The sequence below is a fragment of the Melospiza georgiana genome, chromosome 12, assembly GCF_028018845.1.
Source record: "Melospiza georgiana isolate bMelGeo1 chromosome 12, bMelGeo1.pri, whole genome shotgun sequence".
Taxonomy (NCBI): Eukaryota; Metazoa; Chordata; class Aves; order Passeriformes; family Passerellidae; genus Melospiza; species Melospiza georgiana.
Genome location: NC_080441.1, coordinates 2703880 through 2727556, shown reverse-complemented (window position 1 = coordinate 2727556; position 23677 = coordinate 2703880). Strand labels below are relative to the sequence as shown.

Below are 23677 nucleotides of genomic sequence, written 5' to 3'. Positions count from 1 at the left end.
CATGTTGGCATTTATCTAACATGGCTTATAAGTGTTCTGTGCTGTTTTTTCATGCTTTGAAGTATTTTCTTTACTATGACTCAAGAAGAGTTTCAATAGAGTGGCTCAAACTTGGTTTAAAGTGAGTAAAAGTTTGCACAAGAATGTAATGCCAAGTTCCACCCTGCAGTTTTCCTCACAAAACTCTTTGAGTCCTGGTGTTGTCATTTTATAATCCCTGGAAACTCCACTGCAGATAAAACTGGGGTTAAAGGCTTATAATTTAGTTTGAATATAAAGTATCTCCTGGCATGATCTCAACTTTGAGAATTGATTCAGGAATATTGTTGATGAACTCTTTAGGTTGTTGCATTTACATTCTCATCTTGCTTTGAAAAAAAATCCTTAATGTGTTTATTTGGAAGATTTATATATGTGTTTATACAACATTTTAATATCATTACCATTTATAAGTAATACTTGCATTAGTATTGCCATAGAAGAATTTGGGATAGGGGCTAGAATTTGGTTTATATTTATGGTTGGTGTTGGGTTTTTTTCATTTCCTCCCCTCAGAAATGTAAATTTAAAATATTATTCTATAAACATCAGCATTTTAAGGGTTTTATAACCCTGTTGTGTTATTTTTCATTTTAATTTGTAATAGAGAGGAAGAAGTGGCAAAATAGTTTCTTCTAGTATGTACAAAACATGCAACTTTTCTGATTTTTTTTTTTTAGAGCAGCATTTAAATAACAACTTTTTACAGTAACCCATACATTTTTGTGTTTTCCATAGAAAACAATGTAAATATCTTTATTTTAGTGATAATGGATGCAAAGATGTGCTTTCCTGAAACAAGGCTCTCTCTGCAGGTCAAATGTACGTGGGCAATTTCTTCTGTGGGATGACAATTGCTGGAGCTGCATTAAAAGATATGCAGTTAATACATAGAATAATGTGTTATAAATATATTTTTATTATTATATAGCCATAATATATATTCATAATATATATTATGCAATGTATTATAAAATATATATAATACATTATAAATTTATAGTATATAATAAGTTAATAAATAAAATAATAATCAGTTAATAAATCAAATTACAGCAGCCAACCTAATCCACTTGTAGACTATCACCAAGTCATTCACTGGGCTCTCACTGCTGCCATGGTGTTTCCATAATGGTGATCAGGAGCTGCTGGAGACTTCCTTATTTGTATCTTTAGAATGTGGAGTTTTAATGGTTTATAAAAAGCTGTTGGTCCATTACTTCTCTCTGGGCACCTGCCTGGTGCTGCTTTGGGTGTTATGAACCCCTGAATTCCAGTGATAAATCAGGGGATTCCTGAAATGCCATCCCCTGGTCAGCCATCCCCTCCAGCTTCATTGATTTATTCGTGGAGCAAAGCTGTTTTCCCTAAGCGGGGACTTGCAGCATTTTTATTTCATGTCTAATCACAAAAATAATATTTTCTGCTTTTGTGTAATCCTGAAGCCAGAAAATGCTGTCCAGTTAATGGTGCTGATGTGGGCATGCACCTTGCAGGTGGAGTTGGGATGTTCTGTATCTGTCACTGCCTTCCAACCCTGTACTGAACGGAATAGCAATATTTATTGTTCTTAACCTGTTTCACTGCAAAATCAGAGATTTAGTCTGAATTCCCTGCAAGTGGCTCTGCTGAAAGGCAGTGCTAACAGGTGGAGGCAATTACTGGCACCAGGAATTTCTTCAGCCACTGCAACTTGATCTGCAGAGGTAAATCAATCTGTGCTATGACAGGGAGAATGAAATGAGAGGAGACAGGGAACAGAATTACACTTTACCTGCACAGTCAAAAGAATGTAGATGTGTTGGCACAGGTATATTTGGAACAGATGCTAACCTAAGATTTCATTTATGAGAAAAATCACTTTACATGGAGCTCTTGAGCATTTACCTTAGAGAAATGCTATCCTAGCAGATCCTAAATTCTGGAATGGCAGAATTATGTAAAGATTAGGCAAATATTCTGTACATGGAGTTCAAGAGAGTGATTTATCTCTTAAAAATTCTTGACTGAAGGCTGAGTGCTGCTACACAGATATCTGTGTGCACCTGTAAGTCTTCTTATTCCATTTCCATCTTTCTCGAGGTTGTTAACCTCAAGGCAAGAATATATTGTTATTCAGAAACCAGCTTGGGAAGTACAGATTTTCCCAACAGTTTTGTACCTCCCTTTAAAGGTATTGGTATTTCAGAGTACTATGAACAGGCATCACCAAATTTAAAATTATACAAAATTTTTTTTGCAATTCCCTAGACAGATTTCCACACATTGTTGGCTGAAGTTCACCAGACTCCATTTAGATAATAACATTTTCTTGCCAGTTTAAGTTCCTGAATTAAAAATATCCAGATTTCTTTGTTGTTGTTGTTAACAAACATTACATAATTTTGTCAGTGCAAAACTTGGGGGGAGAATTAAGACAAGTGTTCTTCTATTCCCATATCTAAGCAAGAGGTATAAAAAGATCTGGTTCTCAGCAGATGGTTGCTTGCAAACTTCTTGCCTACTTTTTTCTTAGGAAACACTAAAAAAAATGAGGACAATGTGGCAGAGGGATCAAAGGAAGACATTTTCCTAAGGAGCAAAGGAAAATCTCATGCTGGAAAGAGGGGATTCCTGTACTTATTTCTTCATTTCATATTATCCAGCCCTAAAATTCTTACCTCAGTATTCAGTCAAGGGTTTCAAGTGAAAAGTTTTGCGAGAAATTTTGTACATATTTAGGAAGGATGGAGTCAAATATGACTTTACTAATGAGGCTTTTGAAAGGTTCACATTGTTGGAGCAGGAAAGGAGCACCTTTATCTCTTATATCTTTAGGAACACAATATTCTGTTGTCCTGTTTTTTCAAGTTTTTCTAAGCCTTCTGATGTTTACATTCTTGTTACAAACTTTCTCACACACTTTATGTAAATAACTTATTGTTTTGCATTCTTTTATAGAAAAAGAGAACATTGATCAACTTTTGGTCTGTCCAGTCTCATTTGGGAGGTGGCACTGTCATCCTCCAATCCACTGTCACTTTTAGAAATCTATAAATGTTAGAGTCACAACTCTTTTTTACCTTGGGAAGTCCAGTGTCTGCATTGTTTTATTTTGTGTCCTAGAGCAACAATGTTCTGTGACTTTTAAAGGATTTACCTTAGAAATCTGTAAATTTTAGAGTCAGAACTCTTTTTTTACCTTAGAAAGTCCAGTGTCCGCATCATTTTATTTCGTGTCCTAGGGCAACAGTATTCTGTGACTTTTAAAGGATTTTCCTTTCCCTTTTCCCAGCTCCTCCTGGCGTTCTCCACGGGCCCTCATTAGCCATTCTGGAGATGGACTTGCTGTCTGGAACCTACCTCCTGGCAGTCCTGTTGGCCTGCATCGTGTTCCAATCTGGCGCGCAGGAGAAGAACTACACCGTGCGGGAAGAGCTGCCCGAGAATGTCCTCATTGGCAACCTGCTCAAGGATCTCAACCTAACGCTGGACCCCGACGTGCCCCTGTCCTCCCCGCTGCAGTTCAAGCTGGTGTACAAGACCGGGGACGTGCCCCTGGTGAGGGTGGAGGAGAACACGGGCGAGATCTTCACGGCCGCCAACCGCATCGACCGCGAGAAGCTGTGCGCCGGCATCCTCAGCGAGAACCGCTGCTTCTACGAGGTGGAGGTGGCCGTGCTGCCCGATGAGGTGTTCAGGCTGGTCAAGATCAGGTTCCTGATCGAGGATATAAATGACAACGCCCCCCTTTTCCCCTCGACAGTCATTAACATCTCCATCCCGGAGAACACGGCCATCAATTCCCGCTACTCCGTCCCGTCTGCCATCGACCCGGACATCGGCGTGAACGGGATCCAGCACTATGAGCTGCTCAAGGTGGGTTTGTTTCATCCTTCTCTGTTGCTGTGTGTGTTTCTGTCCTCCCACCAGTGTTGCCAACCCCAGAGCTGTGAGCTGCATGCAGTGACAGGAGCCCAAAGCTGCGAGCTGCAGTTGTGCTACGGTGCAGGTCTGTGTCAGAGTGTGAATCCTGAGTTTGTTCTGGTGCATCTCAGCCTCACTCTGTGGGAAGCTGTTTATGTGCATGTGTAACAGTGTGAGGAAGCATCCACGAGCTCTGCAGCAGCACTCACAGTGTTTGTACACTTTGGCTGACAGTTTTCCTGGACTATTAAAAGCATGTCCTCATTGCCACTGCTGTGTCAGTGCCAAGTGCAGAAGGGTTTTGTGCTGGCTTTATGCCTCCCATTTTTATGGAGACATTCTTTATTTGTGCCTCTCTTGCACAACTGGTGGACTTGAGCAGCAGAACTTGGCCCAGAGCTGATGTGATGCTCAGCTGTGCAGGGATGAGCTGTTCCAGAGGGAAGGAGTCTGTCTGTCAGGGCAGGAGCAGCTCCAAATGTGCAGAGTGCAAGAAGGGCAGTGCCAGTGACCTTGCAAGAGCAGATAATCCACGTTCTTGCTTTTTTTATTCTTTCTAGTAACTAACAGGGGACTGGGGGACAGAAGAATAACATAAACATGTGATGTTTATATAAACACGAGTATGTGATTGCTAAGTAAATCGTCACTTTCGTTTGAGTTTACTGAAACAAACTTGAGAACAGGAAAGAAACTGACCCCGAAATGTTGGGGGAAGCTGAAATTGCCCTCACTTCCTTTGCTTTGGAACAGGGAATTATTTTGTGGTTTGGCTGCTCAGCAGCCAATCTGACCCTCGTCAGTGCCAGAAGAACATAGATTACATTATCCAATATATTGCTTGACTGACTGCATAGCTGATATTCACTGATAGCAGTACTTACTAGCAATTTAATGAAAATAAAGCTCTGCCTTTTTTTAGCTCTTTTAAATTGCTTGGAACCTGAAGTAATTGTGGCAGTGTGGGTGCTAAGGAGTGACAAAGACATAAAAATCCCTTTCAGGAAAGTTCATCCCACTAGGCGTTTCTGGCCAGCTATCCAAAAAATAAATAAATTTAAAAAAAAAGAGATCCCACACCTGTCTGTCTGCTCTCAGCACAGCCAAGGTACTTAATATATAGAAATCCATTCATAGAAGCAGCAAATCTGATGCTTTAGTGTAGGTGCAGCAACAGAGTGAAATGTTGTATTGCTCTGTATTTTGGACAGAAAGGAATCAAAAATGGACAAAATGTGGAATGAAGAGAAAGATTTGTAATTGTCGTTGGCTTTTGGAACAAATTTAGCCAAGATTTTCTCATTGCCTGTATGAAGCCAGGCCTATCTTGCCCAAAAACTGGTAAATAGAGACTTTGTCCACAAGAAGTTATGAAAAAGAGGGAACTTCTCATAGGAACGGAGCTGACCTGTTTATGGGTGTTTAACACATTTTCATCCTTGGGAAGGTAACATTAATGTGTTACAATATTTCCTCACTTGGTTGCACTTACCTTACTGCCCCTCTCAGGCGGTGTGGAAAGGGTTGAATGTCATTTTTGCATTTGGTTTATTTTGCAAACTAGATAAGAAATGATCAAGTCTTTAAATGACATCTTTGCTTTTTTTTTCTTGCTTTTTATTTTTTTTAATGTTCTTCCTCTCATTAAAACTCCTTAAAACAGTAGAAAACAAAACTTTGTAAAGAAATATATCCTTGTATTTTGGATTCAGTGGAAGCTTTGTAAAGCAGGATTTGATTTATTTAAAACAAGCCAGAGCTTTAATTACCACACTGATTAACACTCATTTTTTTTTGCCTGCCTGCATTTTATCAAGGTGTACCTGAATAGAAAATAACTTCTGTATGTGTAACAGATTCATGGCACCTCATCCTCAGAGCTGTCTGTGGCTCTGATTTTCTCAGCCCTGTTTGAAACACATGAACTCTAAAAAGGCGGCAGTTTTACTGTTAATAGAAAAGAGGAGACAGTCACGCAGAGCTTCTTGCTGTTCCCAAAGCTGCTGTGCATGGCATTATAAAAGATTGTGTTTCTCTGCTGAGATGCCCCAAGGTGACCATAGAGGGAGTGACATTAAGGTTTCACATGATAAACAGTGTTTGCTGTGAACCAGGGAAGGAGGGAGAACTTAGATATTGTTTAACAATAGAAGAAAATTCATCTAGAATAGGAAATAGCTGGATTGGGGAAGAGGGTGGTGTAAAACTGATGGTGGGAGCTGGGAGGTGCAGCTAAGACAAGAAATAAATGGCCAGGTGGAAACCCAACCATTTTTGTCTCAGCTGAGATAACTACTTTAAGTATAAATGGGAAATGATAGGAAAAAAAGAGCTGGGCATTCATAAATAGAGGTAGTTTGTGAAAACAGTGGGATGCAGGAGCAAATTTTGCATTGGAACCTTAATAAAGAGTGATTTCTGATTGGGGATGAAGCCACACACCCTGATGTTGTGCTTGATCCCAGGGGCAGCCCAGCCCCAGGGCTTTGTTCCCCATTCAGGGCAGTGCCATTGTTTACAGACTGACAGAAATGTGCATTGTGCCCCACGGTGCCATAAATTCCTGCCTGCTGCTGTGGTTGCACTGCTCTGCACACCCACATCTCAAGGCAAGCTGGTGTTTAGTGTTACCTGATTAATACACTTCATATTTATGGGTGTCACAGGCCTCTGCTTTGACTGCAGAGATTGTAGTGTGAAGCATTTCTTTGTGCTCTTAAATGCTAAAAAGGCAAGCTGGTTCAGAACAGGTTTTGAATAGAAAAGGGCTCACACAAGGGCATGTTTTAAATAATATTTTTATTAATTGATTGCTTAGTATTTCTTGTCAGCTAGGTATACACTAGAAGTTGCAGCAGGAACTGAGCATTTTCTTCTGTGAGCTGATCCCGAGTGCTAATATTTTCTTCCTTTAATCCTCTGCAGTTTGGGGGAAATTAGATTGGTGTTGCTGTTCCATTTCTCTTACCTTTTGCTGTATTTACCTATCAGAAGCAGCTGGTGCATCCCTTCTAGGATAATGTGATAATCTCTTTGTAGCTGTCAGTTCATAGCTCTGTAGTCTGACAGAATAGATTCCTGCTCAGGCTCACACCACGCCAGCCTTGCCTCTGATGGGGAGAGTTTCATCTGGCTGCTCTAGATCATCCTTGTGATGCCTCTCAATAGGAGATATCCCCTTTTTCTGATACAGTTTGTCAATTCCATGACCCATGGAAGATGGAAATCACAGTCCTTCATCACACTTCAAGCATCATATTTCATGTTTGCAGCTGGTTATTTCTGAGCCTCGCAGCAGTCCTGGATCAAGTAACTCATATCACTGTCAAGATCAAGAGTGGAAGATGTGTTTTATGTAGAAATAAATCTGGGAGGGTACTTAGAATTATAGACTGAGACTGGATTTGTAGTTAAATGTGTATCAGAAAGCCATAGTAATGAAATCTTTGTTGATAATCCTGTGGTAAGCAGGGATACAAATGTGAAAATCAAAAGTGTAACAGTGGATGAGAACAACAACTTTTGTTGTTTTTAATGCTGTTTGTTGGTCTGAAATGGTCGGTTTGTTTTTAGTGCTGCACCTGTGGGGTTCAGTGCAGAGAGAAACAAGACAGAATGCCTGATGTCCCTGCAAAGTCACTGCACAGTGACACAAACTTTGATTTTTTTAGCCCCTGATCAACCTCAGTGTCCCAAACAGGAACTGCTTGCTCCTTTCATCCCTGTCCTTTTCTGTGCTCTCATTCCACACAGGGGCAGCCAAAGCAGCCACCCTCCCTTTGAGGGTGTCTCAAACCATGTCCCATTCTCGTCCCATTGGAATTAATCCATTAAAACTGACGTGGGTGATCTCTGTGGGGTTCAGCAGCAGGGCAGGACAGGGCAGGGCTTTGACCCCTTCAGTGGGTCACAGGAAGCCTGAGGTGCTTCTGGCCAACATCTGCAGACTGTGAAACATCTGCCAACACAGAGCTTTCCGTCTGCTTGTAAACAGATATTTATTAATATTGCCAGGTCTTACTGAGTGTTGTAGCTAAACGCTAACACAAATAAGGAATTGCAACTTAATTTTTCTTACAAATCAAAAATTATTTGTGAACTTGTTGCAACACTCTAAGAACAAAATATTCTTGCACTTTCTTATTTTTTTTTCTCATTGCCAACCTTTTCTAGCAATTGTGTAAGGGAAATAAGGCTGATGGGGTGATGGCCATTCAAGAGTTTGTTTCACTGATATATACTCAAGAAAATACATGATTCAGATAGATTTTTTTGACTTCCTGATACACAAGATCTTTTCAGTATTTTTCTCTTCTCATTCAAGAAACATTAGTAGTTCGGTGATATTCCAAGACTAATTGCCACCAAAATAAAATTACACTCATATTGATGGTGCAGGTAACAATAGCACTTGGGTGCCTAAAACTGAGAAATTATATAAAGCCAGATCCTGGATCTGACAGTGCTTACACACAAGGTAAAAATAAGATGTGTGTTGAAAAACCATTTGAGGGTTGTTTTTTATTTTTAATTATTGTGGGTTTCTTTTCCTTCTCGCTTTCATGAAGCTTAGACTGAAATTTTGAATTTCTGCTTGGAGAGGGTATTTTTTTTTTGTTTTTTTTGTTTTTTTTTTTACTTTAATATCCCTTGGAAAAAGTCAAACCCCACCTGGGTGTGATGCTGTGCAGCTGCTTTGGCAGAGGGGCTGGACCAGGCCATCTCCAGGGTCCCTTGCCAGCCTGGGCCTCGCTGGGCTCCTCAGCACCATTTGCAGCCCAGGCTGGTCCCAGGAGGAGCAAACTGCACATGTTTGATGGTCAGCACTGTTTCAGCTTTCTCATTTTGTGTGCCAGCGTACAAAGAGAAGTTTATGCATTTAGGGAACTCAAAAATAGGTTTAGGGAGTTTTTTTTTGCTTTGGAGTTGAGCTCCAGTCAAGCTCTGAGGTCACTCTCTAGTGCTGGTAATTTAATAAATAGGGAGAGCTGGACATGTTGTCTTTCTGAGGTAATTTTTAGATGCCCTTTAAAAGAGAGGCTTTTTTTAGGACAGACAGGCTGCCTTTTGACAGTGACAAGTACTTTTGAGTGGTGCCAAGTTCTTTTGTCCTAAATCCACTGTGGGGGAATAGGTCAGACCCAAAACATCTTTCCCTTTTTGATTGCTGATAGAAGTTCTGTGGTTTGGTTAAAGTTAACACATCTTCAGTTTTTTCATGTGGATGCTTTTCCCCTGAGATCTTCTTAATTATCATCTGAAGCTTTTACATCACCTTTGCAAAATAAACCTATTTTCATTATTTTATGCTGTAGCTGAAAATCCACCTTCTTCCAAATCCCCCTCCCCGTTTGCTCATTTTTCTTTCAATCCAAAATACCAAAGTATATGATTTAGAGCAGATTTTGTGCTGGAATAATAACACTGCTCAGTGGTAACTTGTCTGGAGAGATGTGGACAGACAAGTGGTCATCTGTGCACATTATTTTGAAAAAGTCACCGTCTCTGAGCGTTAAAAGGGAAAACTGACTTGCGTGGCTGCAGCTGTGCCTTGGTGTCAGTGAGGAGATCAAACCCTGCCCCTGACTGGTGCTGGTGAGTCAGGAGTCAAGGTAATTGCCTCTTGTTGCTTGATGCCAGGCTCCTTTAGGGCGGTTTGTGGCACTGTTGCTGTGAAACTGTCAGCTCCCGTTTCCCTGACGTCCCCCTGGGGTTCGGGCAGGGCTGGAGGGGAAAGTCAGGCTGCAGGCACAGCAAGCTCAGTGAGTGAGGCCTAGGGATGAGTTGGTGTCTCTTCCTGCACGCCAGGCTCTGATTTTCACACGAGCTGTCAGGGAACAATAATATAGAAGTTAGCATGTTTGAGAGAGGAGAGGATGATAGGCTGGGGCTGCGAGGCACCCATCTGTCAGACACAGAGCTCCTCTTCATCCTCATCTGCCTCAGCTCAGCAGCGTCTTTAGCTGATGTCCACACACATCAGCTTTAGCTCAGTTATGGGCATGCTTCCTGAGCACACAGGGCTGTTTACAGAACTCTGTGAGTGTGGCAGCACAGAGAAAGGAACAATTTCCCAACAGCCATCAAGGAAAAAATTGCTTTTAATTTATAAGAAATTGTGAATTCTAGGATCTCTCATGCTCTCTATTGATAACCCCAGTAAAAACACTAAAATAGCCCTTGTAAGTGGAATTGTACTCTGGTTTGCATAGATGACTGATAGTGGGACTGCAAACAGCGTAATGAGCGAAAATAATAGAAAAAAACCCTTATGTATTATAAGTTACCATGTTTCAGAGAGGATAAATAAAAAAAACAACTTATATATTGTAAGTTAGCATGTTTGAGAGAGGGAGAGGATGATAGGCTGGGGCTGCGAGGCACCCACCTGCCAAACACAGAGCTCCTCTTCATCTTCATCTGCTCAGCAGCATCTTTAGCTGATGTCCACACACATCAGCTTTAGCTCAGTTGTGGGGATGCTTCCTGAGCACACAGGGCTCAGGATTTGTGTACACAGTCTGTGAGTTTGCCGGCACTGAGAAAGGAACAATTTCTCAACAGCCGTCAAGGAAAAAGTTTTTTTTAATTTATACGAAATTGCCAATTGCGTGATCTATCCTGCTCTTGATTGATAACCCCAGTAAAAACACTAAAATACCCCTTCTAAATGAAATTATTCTCTAGGTTGCATAAATGTATGGTATTGGGACTGCAAACATGAAGTTTGCAGTTACAAAAGGAAATAAAGTTACAAAAGGAAATAAAGGGGCCCTCAGGACAGATGATGCTGCACCCTTATTTTTTCTTACTGTCTGCAAATTACCACGTTTTAAATGTATACTTTTGTACATCACTAAAGAAAGAGGTTGGAGCCCATTTCAAATGCCACAACAACATTGCCAAGGTGTTGGGACGTTATTTTTGTATATTCAGTGTTATCTGTGAATAGAGATGCCTTTCTGTGGCCCTTATTTTATCTTTAAAGAATGACCTGAAACAGGTGTCTGAATTTCAGGCCATTTATTTATAAATTATGTTAATGCATCTGCATGATACACTGGCCGTCTTGTATCCAAAGGCATTTAAACTTTTTTTGGTAATTTTTGTAGTTAAAAATCAGCAATAGCTGTCACCAGCCAGGCAAGAAACATTTCAAAGATCATTATTTTTTCAATCAAATAAAAACAATTATTACAAGCCCTTCAAGAGTATCAGATAATGGTTACTGCATGTTAAAGTTCTTTGGAACCACTGTAATTCTTGTTTCAGAATAACTTTGCAAGGATTACTTTTTTCTGTTTCCTTTACTTACTGTAAGGGGTGCATCGATGCATGGCTTATTTATATTTTGGATGGCTGTCATGAGAAACCTGGAATTAGTTTTCCAGCAGATCCTAATATTATTCAGATCATTAAAAATTCAGGTTTTTTTAAGGAATAGTCATCTTTTTTCACCTGTGCTTGTGAGGTGATCAAAAAATTCTGCTATTTTCAAAATATTGAGTAAATAAAAGAAAAATAAAAGGTGAATATTAATTGCAAAAGATTTTTCTTTTGTCCAACTCACTTTTCTAAGACTCATTTTTCATCCCATCCATGGGGAAGATGAAGATTTTGAAATTTCCAATTTTTAGGATATGTTTTGAAAATAGGAGAAGTAGTTTCAGTTTTTCCTGATTTAAGTTGTTGTAAAATACACAATTAATATATTGAAGTAGCTTTTATAATAATATGTTCTTGATTTTATATTTACTTTAAGCATTCTAATATTGGATTTTATTAATAAAGATTTAAATATCCTAGCTAGTTTTTTCCCCAAATACACTGTCTGGAACACTTTCCTTGCATTTAAGAAGAAAGAGCTATCAAAAATATATTTAAATCAAGTGTCAGCTATGGTTCATGGCACTTGACTGCATTAGTGCAGTTATTTTTATTCCTGAAAGAAAGGTATATTGCAAAATGATTTATGTTCTCTAGCCCAGAAACATAATTGGTCTGAACACTTAAGTCCTGTGGAGCTTTTGAAGCTGGGACATGTAGCAAAGAGTGTTTCAGACAATTCTGAAGAAACAAAAAGAAACATTGCTAAAAGAAAGGAGTTCTGAGTCATCAGCTCTCAGTATTGAAATCCATTTTTCTCTCATTGTGCTGTAATTGCTGGCTCTATTAATGTGATGCGTTCTTGCTTTGGTTATTGCTGATGTTCCAAAGTCAAATAATTGTAGTTTTTTTTCCTCTGCTTTTTCAAGCAAATTGACGTTTTCTGGGGTTTTTTTCTCTTCTTTTTCTTTTGAGTCAGGATATTCCTCTGTGCTTTTCAGACTGGGATATTATATGGCTTTTTCACTGGCAGAATACATTTTCCTTTTCATCCTTACCCCAGCCATATAATTTCCATCCTCATTTCCATTAGGTGTTTTTGAAGATAATTTATTGCAGCAGACTTAAAGGTATAAACAAAGGAGTAACTTCTATTTTGTTCCTCATCCTCTTTCCCATCTAATATCAGAAATAATACTCTGGCACTTACACATGACTTTTTTGTGAATTGGTATTTGTTGGGAAAGCCAAGAACTATTGTGGATGCCATAATTTGAAAGTCAGTCTTAAAAATAGAGCCTAAAATACTGATAGAACTTTCCTATAACCTTTTATTTTTTTACAATAATCACTTTTATTGTTTTATGTAATCAAGTATTTATCCATGTTGAATATCCAAGATACTCACTCTGCTTGTACAATATCAGCACTCAAATGAGTTCCTGGAAGTCTCCAGCTTATCTGCTTCTTTGTAAGATTCTACCTTAATGCTTATTTTTAAATTCTGAGGTAGCCCAGCCCCTCTCTCATAAAAAACCCTTCATTTTGAATAATTCAAACCTTCAGCTGCCAGCATCACCCAGAGCTTGGCAGTGAAGCTCAGTGTCTGAGTGGACCTTTGGCAAAGCTGAAGAGAAAATCCTGTCAGTGTTTGTGTGTTTTAATATCTGCTTTAATATCTGCTTCTGAGGTTTTGGTTGTCTGGGTTTTGAAGTGCATTATGTGAGGATGTGATGACCTTTGCTGGCCACCTTAATTTATCATCTGAACTGGGCTTTGGCCTGCTCAGTCTTTGCTGGTCTGTGTTTCCAAAGTCTGGATCTTCCTCCCAGGGGGAAGAGGAGGGACAGGCACTGATTTCTGGGCTGGCCCAAGCTTGGCCCGGCAGGATCAAACTGAATTTCCTCTGGTCTTGGGTCTGTCTCTAACATTTGATATCAGATGCTTGGGAATCACCAGAATATTTTCCCAAGCTGTTCCTGAACTTCTGCCAGTTTGAGCTCACAGATTGCTTGCCCAGCAGTGGTGATTCTGATATTCTTATCTGTTGGTTTGGGGTTTTTTCCCATATGTCCAGCTTTTCCAATGGGATTTTGTGTCTATTTTGTAAAAATTCCAGATTTTAAAATTTGAGTGTTGTGGTAATGTTCACAGGGGTCCCAGGAAGAGAAGAGAGATGAGGATCTGACTCCATGTTTCAGAAGGCTGATTTATTATTTTATGGTATATATTACATTAAAACTATACTAAAGGAATAGAAGAAAGGATTTAATCAGAAGGGTGGCTAAGAATAGATAAAGAATGATAACAAAGGTTTGTGACTGACTAAGAGTCTGAGCCAGCAGACTGTGATTGGCCATTAATTAGCAACAACCACATGAGCCCAATCCCAGATGCACCTGTTGCATTCCACAGCAGCAGATAACCATTGTTTGCATTTTGTTCCTGAGGCCTCCCAGCTTCTCAGGAGGAAAAATCCCAAGGAAAGAATTTTCCATAAAACATGTCTGGGACAGTGTGTTTAGAACATTGTCAAAGTTTTAGATGCTACATTTTGTGATGATCTCTTGTTTTAATTTCTGTTTACAGCATTGTTATACTATGAAAACAGCATTTTGGATGCAGTGATAAAATACTTCCTCTTTATTATTTAACTTTAAAAAGTATACAGTTTTATAAGCTCAGGGAGAAGCTGAGAAACTGCAAAGACATTTTTCACTAATATCCATGTCCATTATGTTACCTTAGGCAGAAATAAAATTATTTGGTTTTTATTTTAAATGTGTATATTCCTGAGCTAAGGTGAGAAGTAAAGCCCAGAGGCACAACCAGAACTGCCCAGTGGCAGAAAACTTTGCAACACTAGAAATAGGATTTTCTCCTAAGTTTTCCTATGTTCAGAAACTGGAAGAACAGTCAAACCTTCTTCAGAAGTGAATTTACCTTTGTGAATTAAAACCTGTGTGGTTTTTATTGATTAACTTTAATAACAACTTCAAAATTATTTGATGATGGAGTTTTTGATCCAGGGCTCCAGCTGGCTGAAAATCTGCGTCCCAGGCTTGAAGCCTTTCACAGGCAATGCTGTGTCTGTGGCTCTTAAAATCCTAACTTAGCATCCAGGGCACTGGAAGAAGTGGTAAAAATATCAGACTACTCATCACTCTTGTGATACTCAGACAATACTACGAGAGTTCTGCAAACTGGAGTGAAGTCTTCCAGAATCTATTTTGAATATTGTTTTAAAGTTCAATGGCACATTTGTCACAGCACAGCATATGCTTCAGGCTACTGAGTTTCACAGGCAAAGTAGCAAAGAAAATTCCTTTTTTGTTACTCATTATCTCTAACAAAGACTTGAGTAGCATTTATGCAAAGTGGATTTTTTCCTTCCCCCTTTTTTTTCCTTCCCCCTTTTCTTTTCCCTTCCCCTTTTCTTTTCCCTTCCCCCTTTTCTTTTCCCTTCCCCCTTTTCTTTTCCCTTCCCCCTTTTCTTTTCCCTTCCCCTTTTCTTTTCCCTTCCCCTTTTTCTTTTCCCGTCCCCTTTTTCTTTTCCCGTCCCCTTTTTCTTTTCCCGTCCCCTTTTTCTTTTCCCGTCCCCTTTTTCTTTTCCCTTCCCCTTTTTCTTTTCCCTTCCCCTTTTTCTTTTTCCCTTCCCCTTTTTTTTTTCCCTTCCCCTTTTTTTTTTCCCTTCCCCTTTTTTTTTTCCCTTCCCCTTTTTTTTTTCCCTTCCCCTTTTTCAAGGTGCTTTATTTGAGTGTCCCTGGGAGTGATGGCTTGGCTTTTCCTGCTGGGCAGCTGTTGGAACTAATCAGATTGTGCCTAAGAGCATCATAAGGAAAATCTTTAATAATGCTGAGCCCTCTTGGAAGCTCCGTGGCTTCAGCTGTCACAGCCACTTTCACTAATTCAGTTCTGCTTTGCTGTTTTGTTAAGAGCCATAATGTTGGATTTCAAAACAGGTTTCACTTAATTTTACATTTCACAATGGGTGCTTCCACATATAACCACAGTAGGCCTCTTCTTATGTTACCAGTAAAGTTAATTGAGTGTGGAAGCAGAGCTTTGACTCTGTAGGTAGAACACATAAAAAATTTAGTTTTATAGTGTCACCTTAGGATTTGAAGATAGTGCTTTATTTTGAATCCACATAACAACTGAAACCTGTTTTATTGTAGACAGCAGTCCTGCAAATTTCTGTGAGCAAATTGACTCAGTCCTGTCTTGGAGAGCACTTGGTTTGTGTTCTTTCAGTATCTGTGAACCTGATGAATAATGACAGATGTAGTATTTGGTAGAACATCCTAGGCAGGTTTTAAAAATAGTAACATGCCCAACTAAATCTTTGAATTCAGAATCAACTGTTTGTTTAGCTGACTGCTTCATCAACGTAATACATTGAATTATTGTTCCTAGCTTAATAACTCAATATGCAATAATCCTAATAATATGCTAAACCCTCTAAGATAAAGACACAGAAAAGAATTAAGTGTATAAATCAAGGTATAGATCAAGTCTAACTAAGATGAAAATTGTTTCAAGACTGTTTAAGTTAAATTGTTTGAGCTGTGCTTTATATTCTGTGCTAATGGTCATTTCCCCAGGTGATGGACATAAGGTAATATTTCATTTCAGGATTAAATATTTTAATGGGTTGGGTTTGGTGGAATCACTTGTTTACATTGCTTTTTTTGAAGGCTTGACTTCACATTGAATTATGGAGAGCATCTCTTCCTCCTCAGAGGGTTTGCTCAGTCCCTGTCCCACCCTGTGTGTGGCTGAGGTGCTGTCCTTGCTCTCTGGGCGCTGGGCTGGCTCTTTGATGGGTGTTTATGGTCACAGTGGGAGCTGGGAGGGCTCTGGGCAATTCTCAGCTCTGGTTTCCCACCCTGGCACCTCCCTGCCTGGCATGGGGGCAGCTGCCCCAGCGCTGTTCATGATTTTGGCCTCAGGTCCAATTTCTGTGTGTGCCCGTTACAGAGCTTTATTGTAGCACAAACAGTTTGTGGGCTGCTGTTTGGGAACATCTGTTTTAGGGCAGGGATTGAATTTACCTCAGGAGAGCACTGTGTGTGCACCCAGACCTGGGAAAGGTTGGGCTTTCCCTTTGGCTTGGGCTGTAGGAGCCATTTCTGGGGAGAAATGGCTTCACCAGCCTTGGTTTAATTCGCTCTTTCTGCAGTAGCACACTTTGTGAGAGGGCTAAATCACATTGCTAAATGGCTCCTGAGCTGTGGTATTTATTCTGGAATTAACCTTGCTGAGATCACAGCCCATCACTCCCCTTACTCGCAACATTCACCATTTCACCATTCTCTGCTTTTTTACTCCCAACATTCACCATTTCACCATTCTCTGCTTTTTTACTCCAAACATTCACCATTTCACCATTCTCTGCTTTTTTTCCCCATCAGCTGTGGGAGGGTTTGTCTCAGTTTATAATTTATTGGAGGACTCGCATTACCAGGTGATACTAATCCAGATCTCTGCAGCAGGAGATGGATGTTGTATTTACCATCTGAAGCTGCTGTTCTTCCTGCTTAAATATTGTCTTGTTGTGTTCTCTGCTCTCATGGTTTTCTTTGATTTTTTTCTTCCCTTTTGGAGGAAAAAAAATCTCTGTCCATTAGCTATAATTTTTAGTGTATATTCATGACTAAACTGCTATTAGGGAATATAAACAGTGAAGAAAAACTCAGCAGAAAGGCTGGAATGGAATGGTGAGTGTTTGGTGTTTCCCTTGTAAACATGCCATTCTAATATTCTTAAATTTATTTTCTTTCTTACAAATCAGTTACTTCAATTTCATCTCTGATTTTAAGACCGAGAAATAGCTCAAGCGCATTCAATTAGAGTGAAATTGGAGTTTTATTTTTGTTTTTAGAAAGGAATATATTCTTGAGTAAAACTAGATATTGAAGTATAAATCAAATACACTTCTAAGATTTTTTTTGATCCCAAACTCACAGGGAAGCATTTTCTCAGAATATAACTCATTAACTGGAAAGTCAGGACAATTTATTTGCTAGAACTTTCAATACACACAGGTAGCAAGAGATTTCTTCTCAAAATTGATTTTCAGACTCAAGTTGCTGCCTTACAGTAAGGAAATGTTTCTCCTTTTTTATCTTGCTCTTGTTCTAGTGAGTCAGATAAATAGGAGTCAGTAACACTGGGGGAGGCAGAAGTCAAGTTCCTGAGAAATCAACACCAGAAAATACATTTTTGGTTTATCCCCTACACTCCTTGATCACTATGGTGAAAGGCTTCTATTTACTGAGTTTTAGAATTCTCTGGAACTATTTTTAGCAGTGTCACTGTCGTCTCAGTCACCATCTCCCATTTATTACTCTGAAATTGCAGTATTATTTATTATCATCCCATGTGCAGTGAAGTGGCATCTTGCATACATCACACACTTTTACAGTTTAATATGGGAGCCTCACTGTTATTTTCTGAGAGCAATAAAAAAAGGATAAGTTTTCGTTCCTTGAAAAAGTATAGCTTTATTTCCTTCAGAAGCAAAACTGATCCCGTGGCAGTTAAATGTCACACTCATGCACTCCTTCTTATTTTGATTTTTACAAAACCCTGCAGAGTGGAGGCCTTGAGAGGGGCTCATGATCAGGTCATTTCTGCAGCACTTGTGACAGGTCCAGAATTCCTAAAGCCTGCCTGTGGAAGCTGGGGAAATCTGCTCCAATTGGAGGATGTAAACTGTTTTCTGCTGGAGTGTATTTCTCACCCTGTTATATTTTTCTGCCCACGTGGGTCGTGAATTTTCTCTGTTAAGGCTGTGGATTTTTGAATCCACTTTCATAAAGCAGTGACACATGGAACATTAAAGTGCTGGCCCTGCACATGAAGGAATTTGCTCGTGTTTCTGAAGTGTGGGGGGTTCCAGGTGTGTGTGTGAGATGCTCCTGATGTTCTCATGGAAGTTTTGTCATCATTTTTCCCTAGAAGTGTAAGCATTGAGGGAAAGTGCAGTGATTTTGCTCCCAGCTGAACTTGAGCTTTAGGAGGGTGTTAGGTCAAGGAAGGCAATCTTGCTAAACAACTTGTTGGAAAAGCTGCAGCATCAGAGGTTAGAATATGGTTTTTTTTCTTAGTGAAGATGCCATTGTTTTAAAGGTATCATGCACACTGAATTTGTGTGTGGATGTGTGTATAGGAGGGAATGAGATAATAACTGTACATTAATTTAATGAATGCTGATTTGCAGATGTGTGTAGCAAAGCACAAGTCTGTGATGGTGTTCACAAGGGTCTGAGGCTGAGGGAGGAGACGAGGATCTGACTCCATGTTTCAGAAGGCTTCATTTATTATTTTATGATATATATTATATTAAACTATACTAAAAGAATAGAAGAAAGGATTTCATCAGACTAGCTAAGAATAGAAAATAAGGAATGATAACAAAGGCTTGTGTCTCGGACTCTGTCTGATCCAGCTGACTGTGATTGGCCATTAATTAGAAACAACCCCATGAGCCCAATCCCAGATGCACCTGTTGCATCCCACAGCAGCAGATAATCATTGTTTGCATTTTGTTCCTGAGGCCTCCCAGCTTCTCAGCAGGAAAAATCCTAAAGAAAGTATTTTCCATAAAAGATGTCTGTGGCACAAGTCTATTTTATTGCAGTCTATTTTATATTTTGTTATCCCATTTGCCGCGAACTGGGTCCGCACACACCCGTAACCCCCATGTCCACTGAGATCCCTGCCAGCTGGGGATGCTGCACAGCCCCTGCTGCAGGGAAGAGGAGCTTTCAGAGCTGGCTGGGATGTTTCTGTGCAGTGTTCCTGCTGCACAAGTGGCTGCCAGGTTGAGTCCCCTCCTGCCTGGCTGCGCTGATGATGAGAGGAGGGCACAGCAGGCTCACCCCTCACCAGCACCTGGCAGGGCTCACCCCGAGCTCCAAGGGTGCCACCGGGAGCTCAGGCAGAGCCTCTGGCTGCCAAGGCACAAGGAGGTTGAGATTTAGGAGCTGTTCTGAGCAGCTGAACGGGGTTGTCAGCGCTCCCCTCCAAAGGCGCAGCGCTGCGCCGGAGCCTCGCGCTCATTTATTTCCCTTCCTGGCACATCCTCGGTTCTGTGCCTGTGCTCAGCCAGGAAATAGAGCAAATGTGTAACTGTCACCTTGTGTAATGCAAATATCAAAATGCACTTGTTGGCTGTATTGTTGCCTGGTATAAATCCTATTTTTTTTCCCTTCATTATACATCTGTAGTGAGTGAATCCAAAGGCAGAAACGTCAGGTGTCTGGAGCTTTATCATGGGAATTCAGAGCAAAGCTCAAACATGTTTAATACCTTAATCTGAATATCCTCAGGGTGTTGAAAATGTAGCTTTTTGTTCAGTGGGATGTCTGTGAATATTTCTGAACAACCGTAATGGAGGAGATTAGGAGGGGAGGTTTCCTCCCTGGTTGTTACCTGCAGCTGTTGACCTCCCTTGTTTTGGTCAAAGTGTCTCTAACTGAAGTAAATTTGCCTCAAGTTTACAATTCTTAAGTTTAGCTCCTAAAGTGGCATTCTAACAGTTAGCTTCTAAAGTTTAAAATTCTGAAGTTTAATTTGAAACATGATTAGTAACTCAGAAGTGGCTGCCTTTCTCAGACCAGTTACAAACTTTGGACAATTGATAAAAGTGTCTCTGTACTTCAGTTTTCCATCTTTAGTTAGTCTGCGACTGTTTATACAGCAAGAGTCTTGTGAACATAAATTCCTTACAGTTTTGTGGTGCAGCTGCATATTTTTCTGAAATATAAAATTGTATGTTTGCTGTGCATTGTGAAAGACCACTCAAGTGATGGCCCAGTTCCTTGAAAGGAGTTTCTTGGGAATTTTGTGTCCTGTTATAGCAGCAATGTGGGTTCACCATTATTGCCACCCCTGTTTTTAGAGGTGGATGAAGTGAATTTTTATTACAATAAAATATTCAGGTTTATGAGGTTTTTTAGGTTTGATTTTCTTTGGATTTTTTGGGGTTTTTTTTGGTATAGGTGGAGAAGAAGTAGCAAGTTATGGTGCAGACATTGCTCATAATATGATCCCCTCAACTCTTCCATAGGAATGGAGCTAATTGGGATTCTGAATGCAGAAAATGCACTTTAGGTTTATGCATAATTGGGTGCTTACAAATCCTATTTTTACTGTGGTTCTGAACCTGAAAGTTCCGTTTATTCCAAGCTAAACTTTTTTCTTGCTTCAAAGGAAACCAATAGAAACAGTGCATGACACTGACAGAAAACCATAAATTGAACAAAAGCCTTAAAAATCTTGGCCTACAAATTAAAAGACTGAATTGCTTTGACAAAGAGAGTGTTTCAAATCTGCAAGCAACTCTGCTGAGGTCTGCATTATAAGGAATTCTTACCTTTGTAATGTTATTTTTCTCCTTTGAAGTTTTGCCACTCAGTTCATAAGGTAACTGCTGCTACTAATGACACTTATTTCCAGTAACTTTGGGTTGTAAGCTGTGGGATGTCATGAGAGGAGTGACTGTAGAGTCTTTAACAGGACAGCTGTCCAAAAAATGGCAGTTTTCTAGAATGCATGGACAGCAAATTGCACACTGGGTGAATAATAGCAGACTTGGGACCTTTATTAGAGCTGCGCCACTTGGGGAGGTTTGGATCTGAGTGCATCCCCATGCACCCATTGCAGACGCACAGATCCATTACTGCCTGCCATGTGGAATATTTTGTGTTTGAGACATTAACTTGGCTTTGGCAATTCACAATTTCACAGCCAAAGTATCGCCTTTGAAACAAAACTGCAAGTTTAGTTTTCAGCTTTTGTAGGAAAAGTTGTCCACCATGTCACTGTGGTCTGTTTTCTGCATTCAGAGCTGGAGCTGTTCTCTGTTCTCTGCTGACAGACAGCACAGACACAGAGCAGCTCCATATGTCATGGAAAAACAGGCAAGGAAAAATGTCTGGGACCTGTCTTGAAGTTCTGCAAAGATTTTCTGTGATGTTCCATGTGAAATAACCAGCATTTAGCATTATTCTATTGACTTTCTGAAAAGATTTTAGGGTCCTTTGGACTCAAAACTACATTTCAGCCAAAGGTTTTTATTTAAGTAATTGCTTAATTAATTACTGATTTACTTTCTAATGAGAAACTGATATTTTAATATTCTTCTTCTTATTCCTTTTCTCTTTTAAAATGATTGCTTGCATGTGTACTTCTAGCTTGTTGCAGCAGTCATTGAGATGAGTTCCTGTAGAATATGAGTGAAAGTTTGAGCTGTGCATGGCCCTTGACTTGTGTTTGACATTGAGCTGAACCAAGGACATCTGGTGATGTGTTTGTCATTTACAGTGCCTCAAGGATTGATAATAAGTGCAGGGTGAAGATGCAGCCACAAAACAATGAGCTGCCTTTGCTCCTGTGGCTTTCTCTGGAGGTTCAGAATCCCCTTCTGAATGAAGAGTGAGGACAGTGTTGATCTACGCTTTGTCAGCTCACAATGCAGACTTGTTACAGACAATTACATAATTTGTGTGTTTTAGGGGATAATCACTGGTGGCCTCTCTCAATCTGAGCACTTTGTATCACGAGCAGTTGGGTTTGTAGCATTATTTAGCACAACATTCTTTCCCTTCCCCACTTTGAGAAATTGCTGCCTTTTGCCAATTTACTGCTCTGCAAGCACAGGTCCACTGGATGTTTTGAACACAGTGGACCGTGTCTGTGTTACCAGCATTAACCAGAAGCTGATCTGTTTTCCCATTCTTCCCCACAATGTCCAGGCAGTCAGTGCCCCACAGATCTAACAGAAGCCTGTGGTGGAATGCTGTGCAATGCAATATCTGTGTGTAGGTTCTGTGCACTTTGTCACATCCAGTCCTGTCTGCAGCACTTGGAGCTGTTCTGCCTTCCCACACTGTGTGTCCGTGTGTCATTGATGATGTATTTATGAAACGACCTAAATGTTGCAATTTTTAAAATCCTCTCTAATTTTTTATTCACATGACAGCCCAAAACAGCTCCGAAAAGGACATTTGGATCCATTACAAATGACCAGGTAAATATCCACAGTAGGGAGTGTTCAACAAGAAAGTTTCATTATTTGAGAGATTGTGTGTGCAAATCCATGGAAATGGCTGTGATGAAAGTTGGATAAGGTAACAGAGCTCCTTATTGCCCTGATAAGGGATCTTGTGGGCAGGGTCAGAACCTCTTTAAGCTAATCCAGGCTCTGAGATGGGCATAACTTTGGTTTAGCTCCAATAGTTAGTGCTTAAGTTGTATTTTTAAATCTAAAAATTCAATCTTGTATTTATCACTCCCATTCTTCTCTAAGGATGGTGATATATCAATGGAGCAGATTATTTCTGCAAGTTGTTTTAATGGGCAAAGGTGTTCTATAACTGTTAATTATCCACTGTGCTTTTCCAATGGACTCTTGCCCTTCCCAGTGTGAACAAATCCTTCAGATCTCTGGGATAATGTGGTGACTGAGGTGCAGTTCAGTCCCAATAGAAATCTGACCCTAATGGAAATTTTAACTGCACTGAACTTTTAATGATGGTAGAGCTATTTACTTCAACATCAAGAAATTAATCCTGAAGGTTTTTGTTCATGTTTCTCACTTTAGTTCTCAATTTCTTTGTTCATAATGGAGAGAAGTAGATATTTATAGTTTTAAAAATATATTTCTTGAATGTTTAATCAAATTTTTTTGAATGTTTAGAATGTGAGAACTATCTGTTCTTAGAAAATGTGTCTGTTAATTTGCAGCATTTCACACCTAACCTTATCTCTTAAACAACATGAAATATTCTTATTTCAACAAATTGAAATAGTTACTCTTGTTAGAATTAAGAGAAAGTCTACTTCTCTGTAATGGTTTTTCTGTAGTTTAAAAAGATGTCTGAACCTGTAATGAATAGGAAGAAATAGACATAGATAATATTTCTTTCCACAGAAAATTATTCATGTGTTAATAATGAACTTGGAAGAGATCTTCACATTCTTTTCTGTTCTCTAGTCATTCACAGCTAATAATGGGGAGCTAAAGCACCACATTTTACATCAAACTCATCTGCTGTGATGAAAAGCCCCTCTCCCATGCTGGATGAGGGAAGCAGAGATGGGCACCACACGTTCAGCCACGAGAATTCAAAGTCTGTCCCACGTTCTTGTAGCTGTGGGATCTAATGGCAGAATAATCAGTGCCCATCTGTCGGCCTGTGTACAAATAAAGAGGCAAAGAGAGCTGACAGGTTCCTTTTACTCTGGCTTCTGTTATTTTCTTTCCTCTGGAATCTATGGTAAAGCATAGAATATATGATTTATAATTTCTTTGTAATTATGAAACTTATTGCAAATAACTGCTAGCCAGATTGAATATGAGGAGGAAACTCACGCTCTGCTTCCTATCAGCATACAA

At 39.8% G+C, this 23677-nt stretch overlaps 1 protein-coding gene across 3 annotated transcripts in view; it reads left to right on the top strand.

The window, feature by feature from the left end:
• PCDH11X (protocadherin 11 X-linked) overlaps positions 1 to 23677 on the top strand; it is a 418629-nt gene that overhangs the window by 41406 nt on the left and 353546 nt on the right. For 2 of the 3 annotated variants that reach the window (XM_058032427.1, XM_058032430.1), the window contains exons 2-3: positions 3314 to 3897; positions 22262 to 22309. In XM_058032427.1, the coding sequence (XP_057888410.1) occupies positions 3358 to 3897; positions 22262 to 22309 (588 nt within the window). In that variant the 5' untranslated portion in view covers positions 3314 to 3357. The remainder of the gene's footprint in view (positions 1 to 3313; positions 3898 to 22261; positions 22310 to 23677) is intronic. The other variant, XM_058032428.1, reaches the window with a different exon arrangement.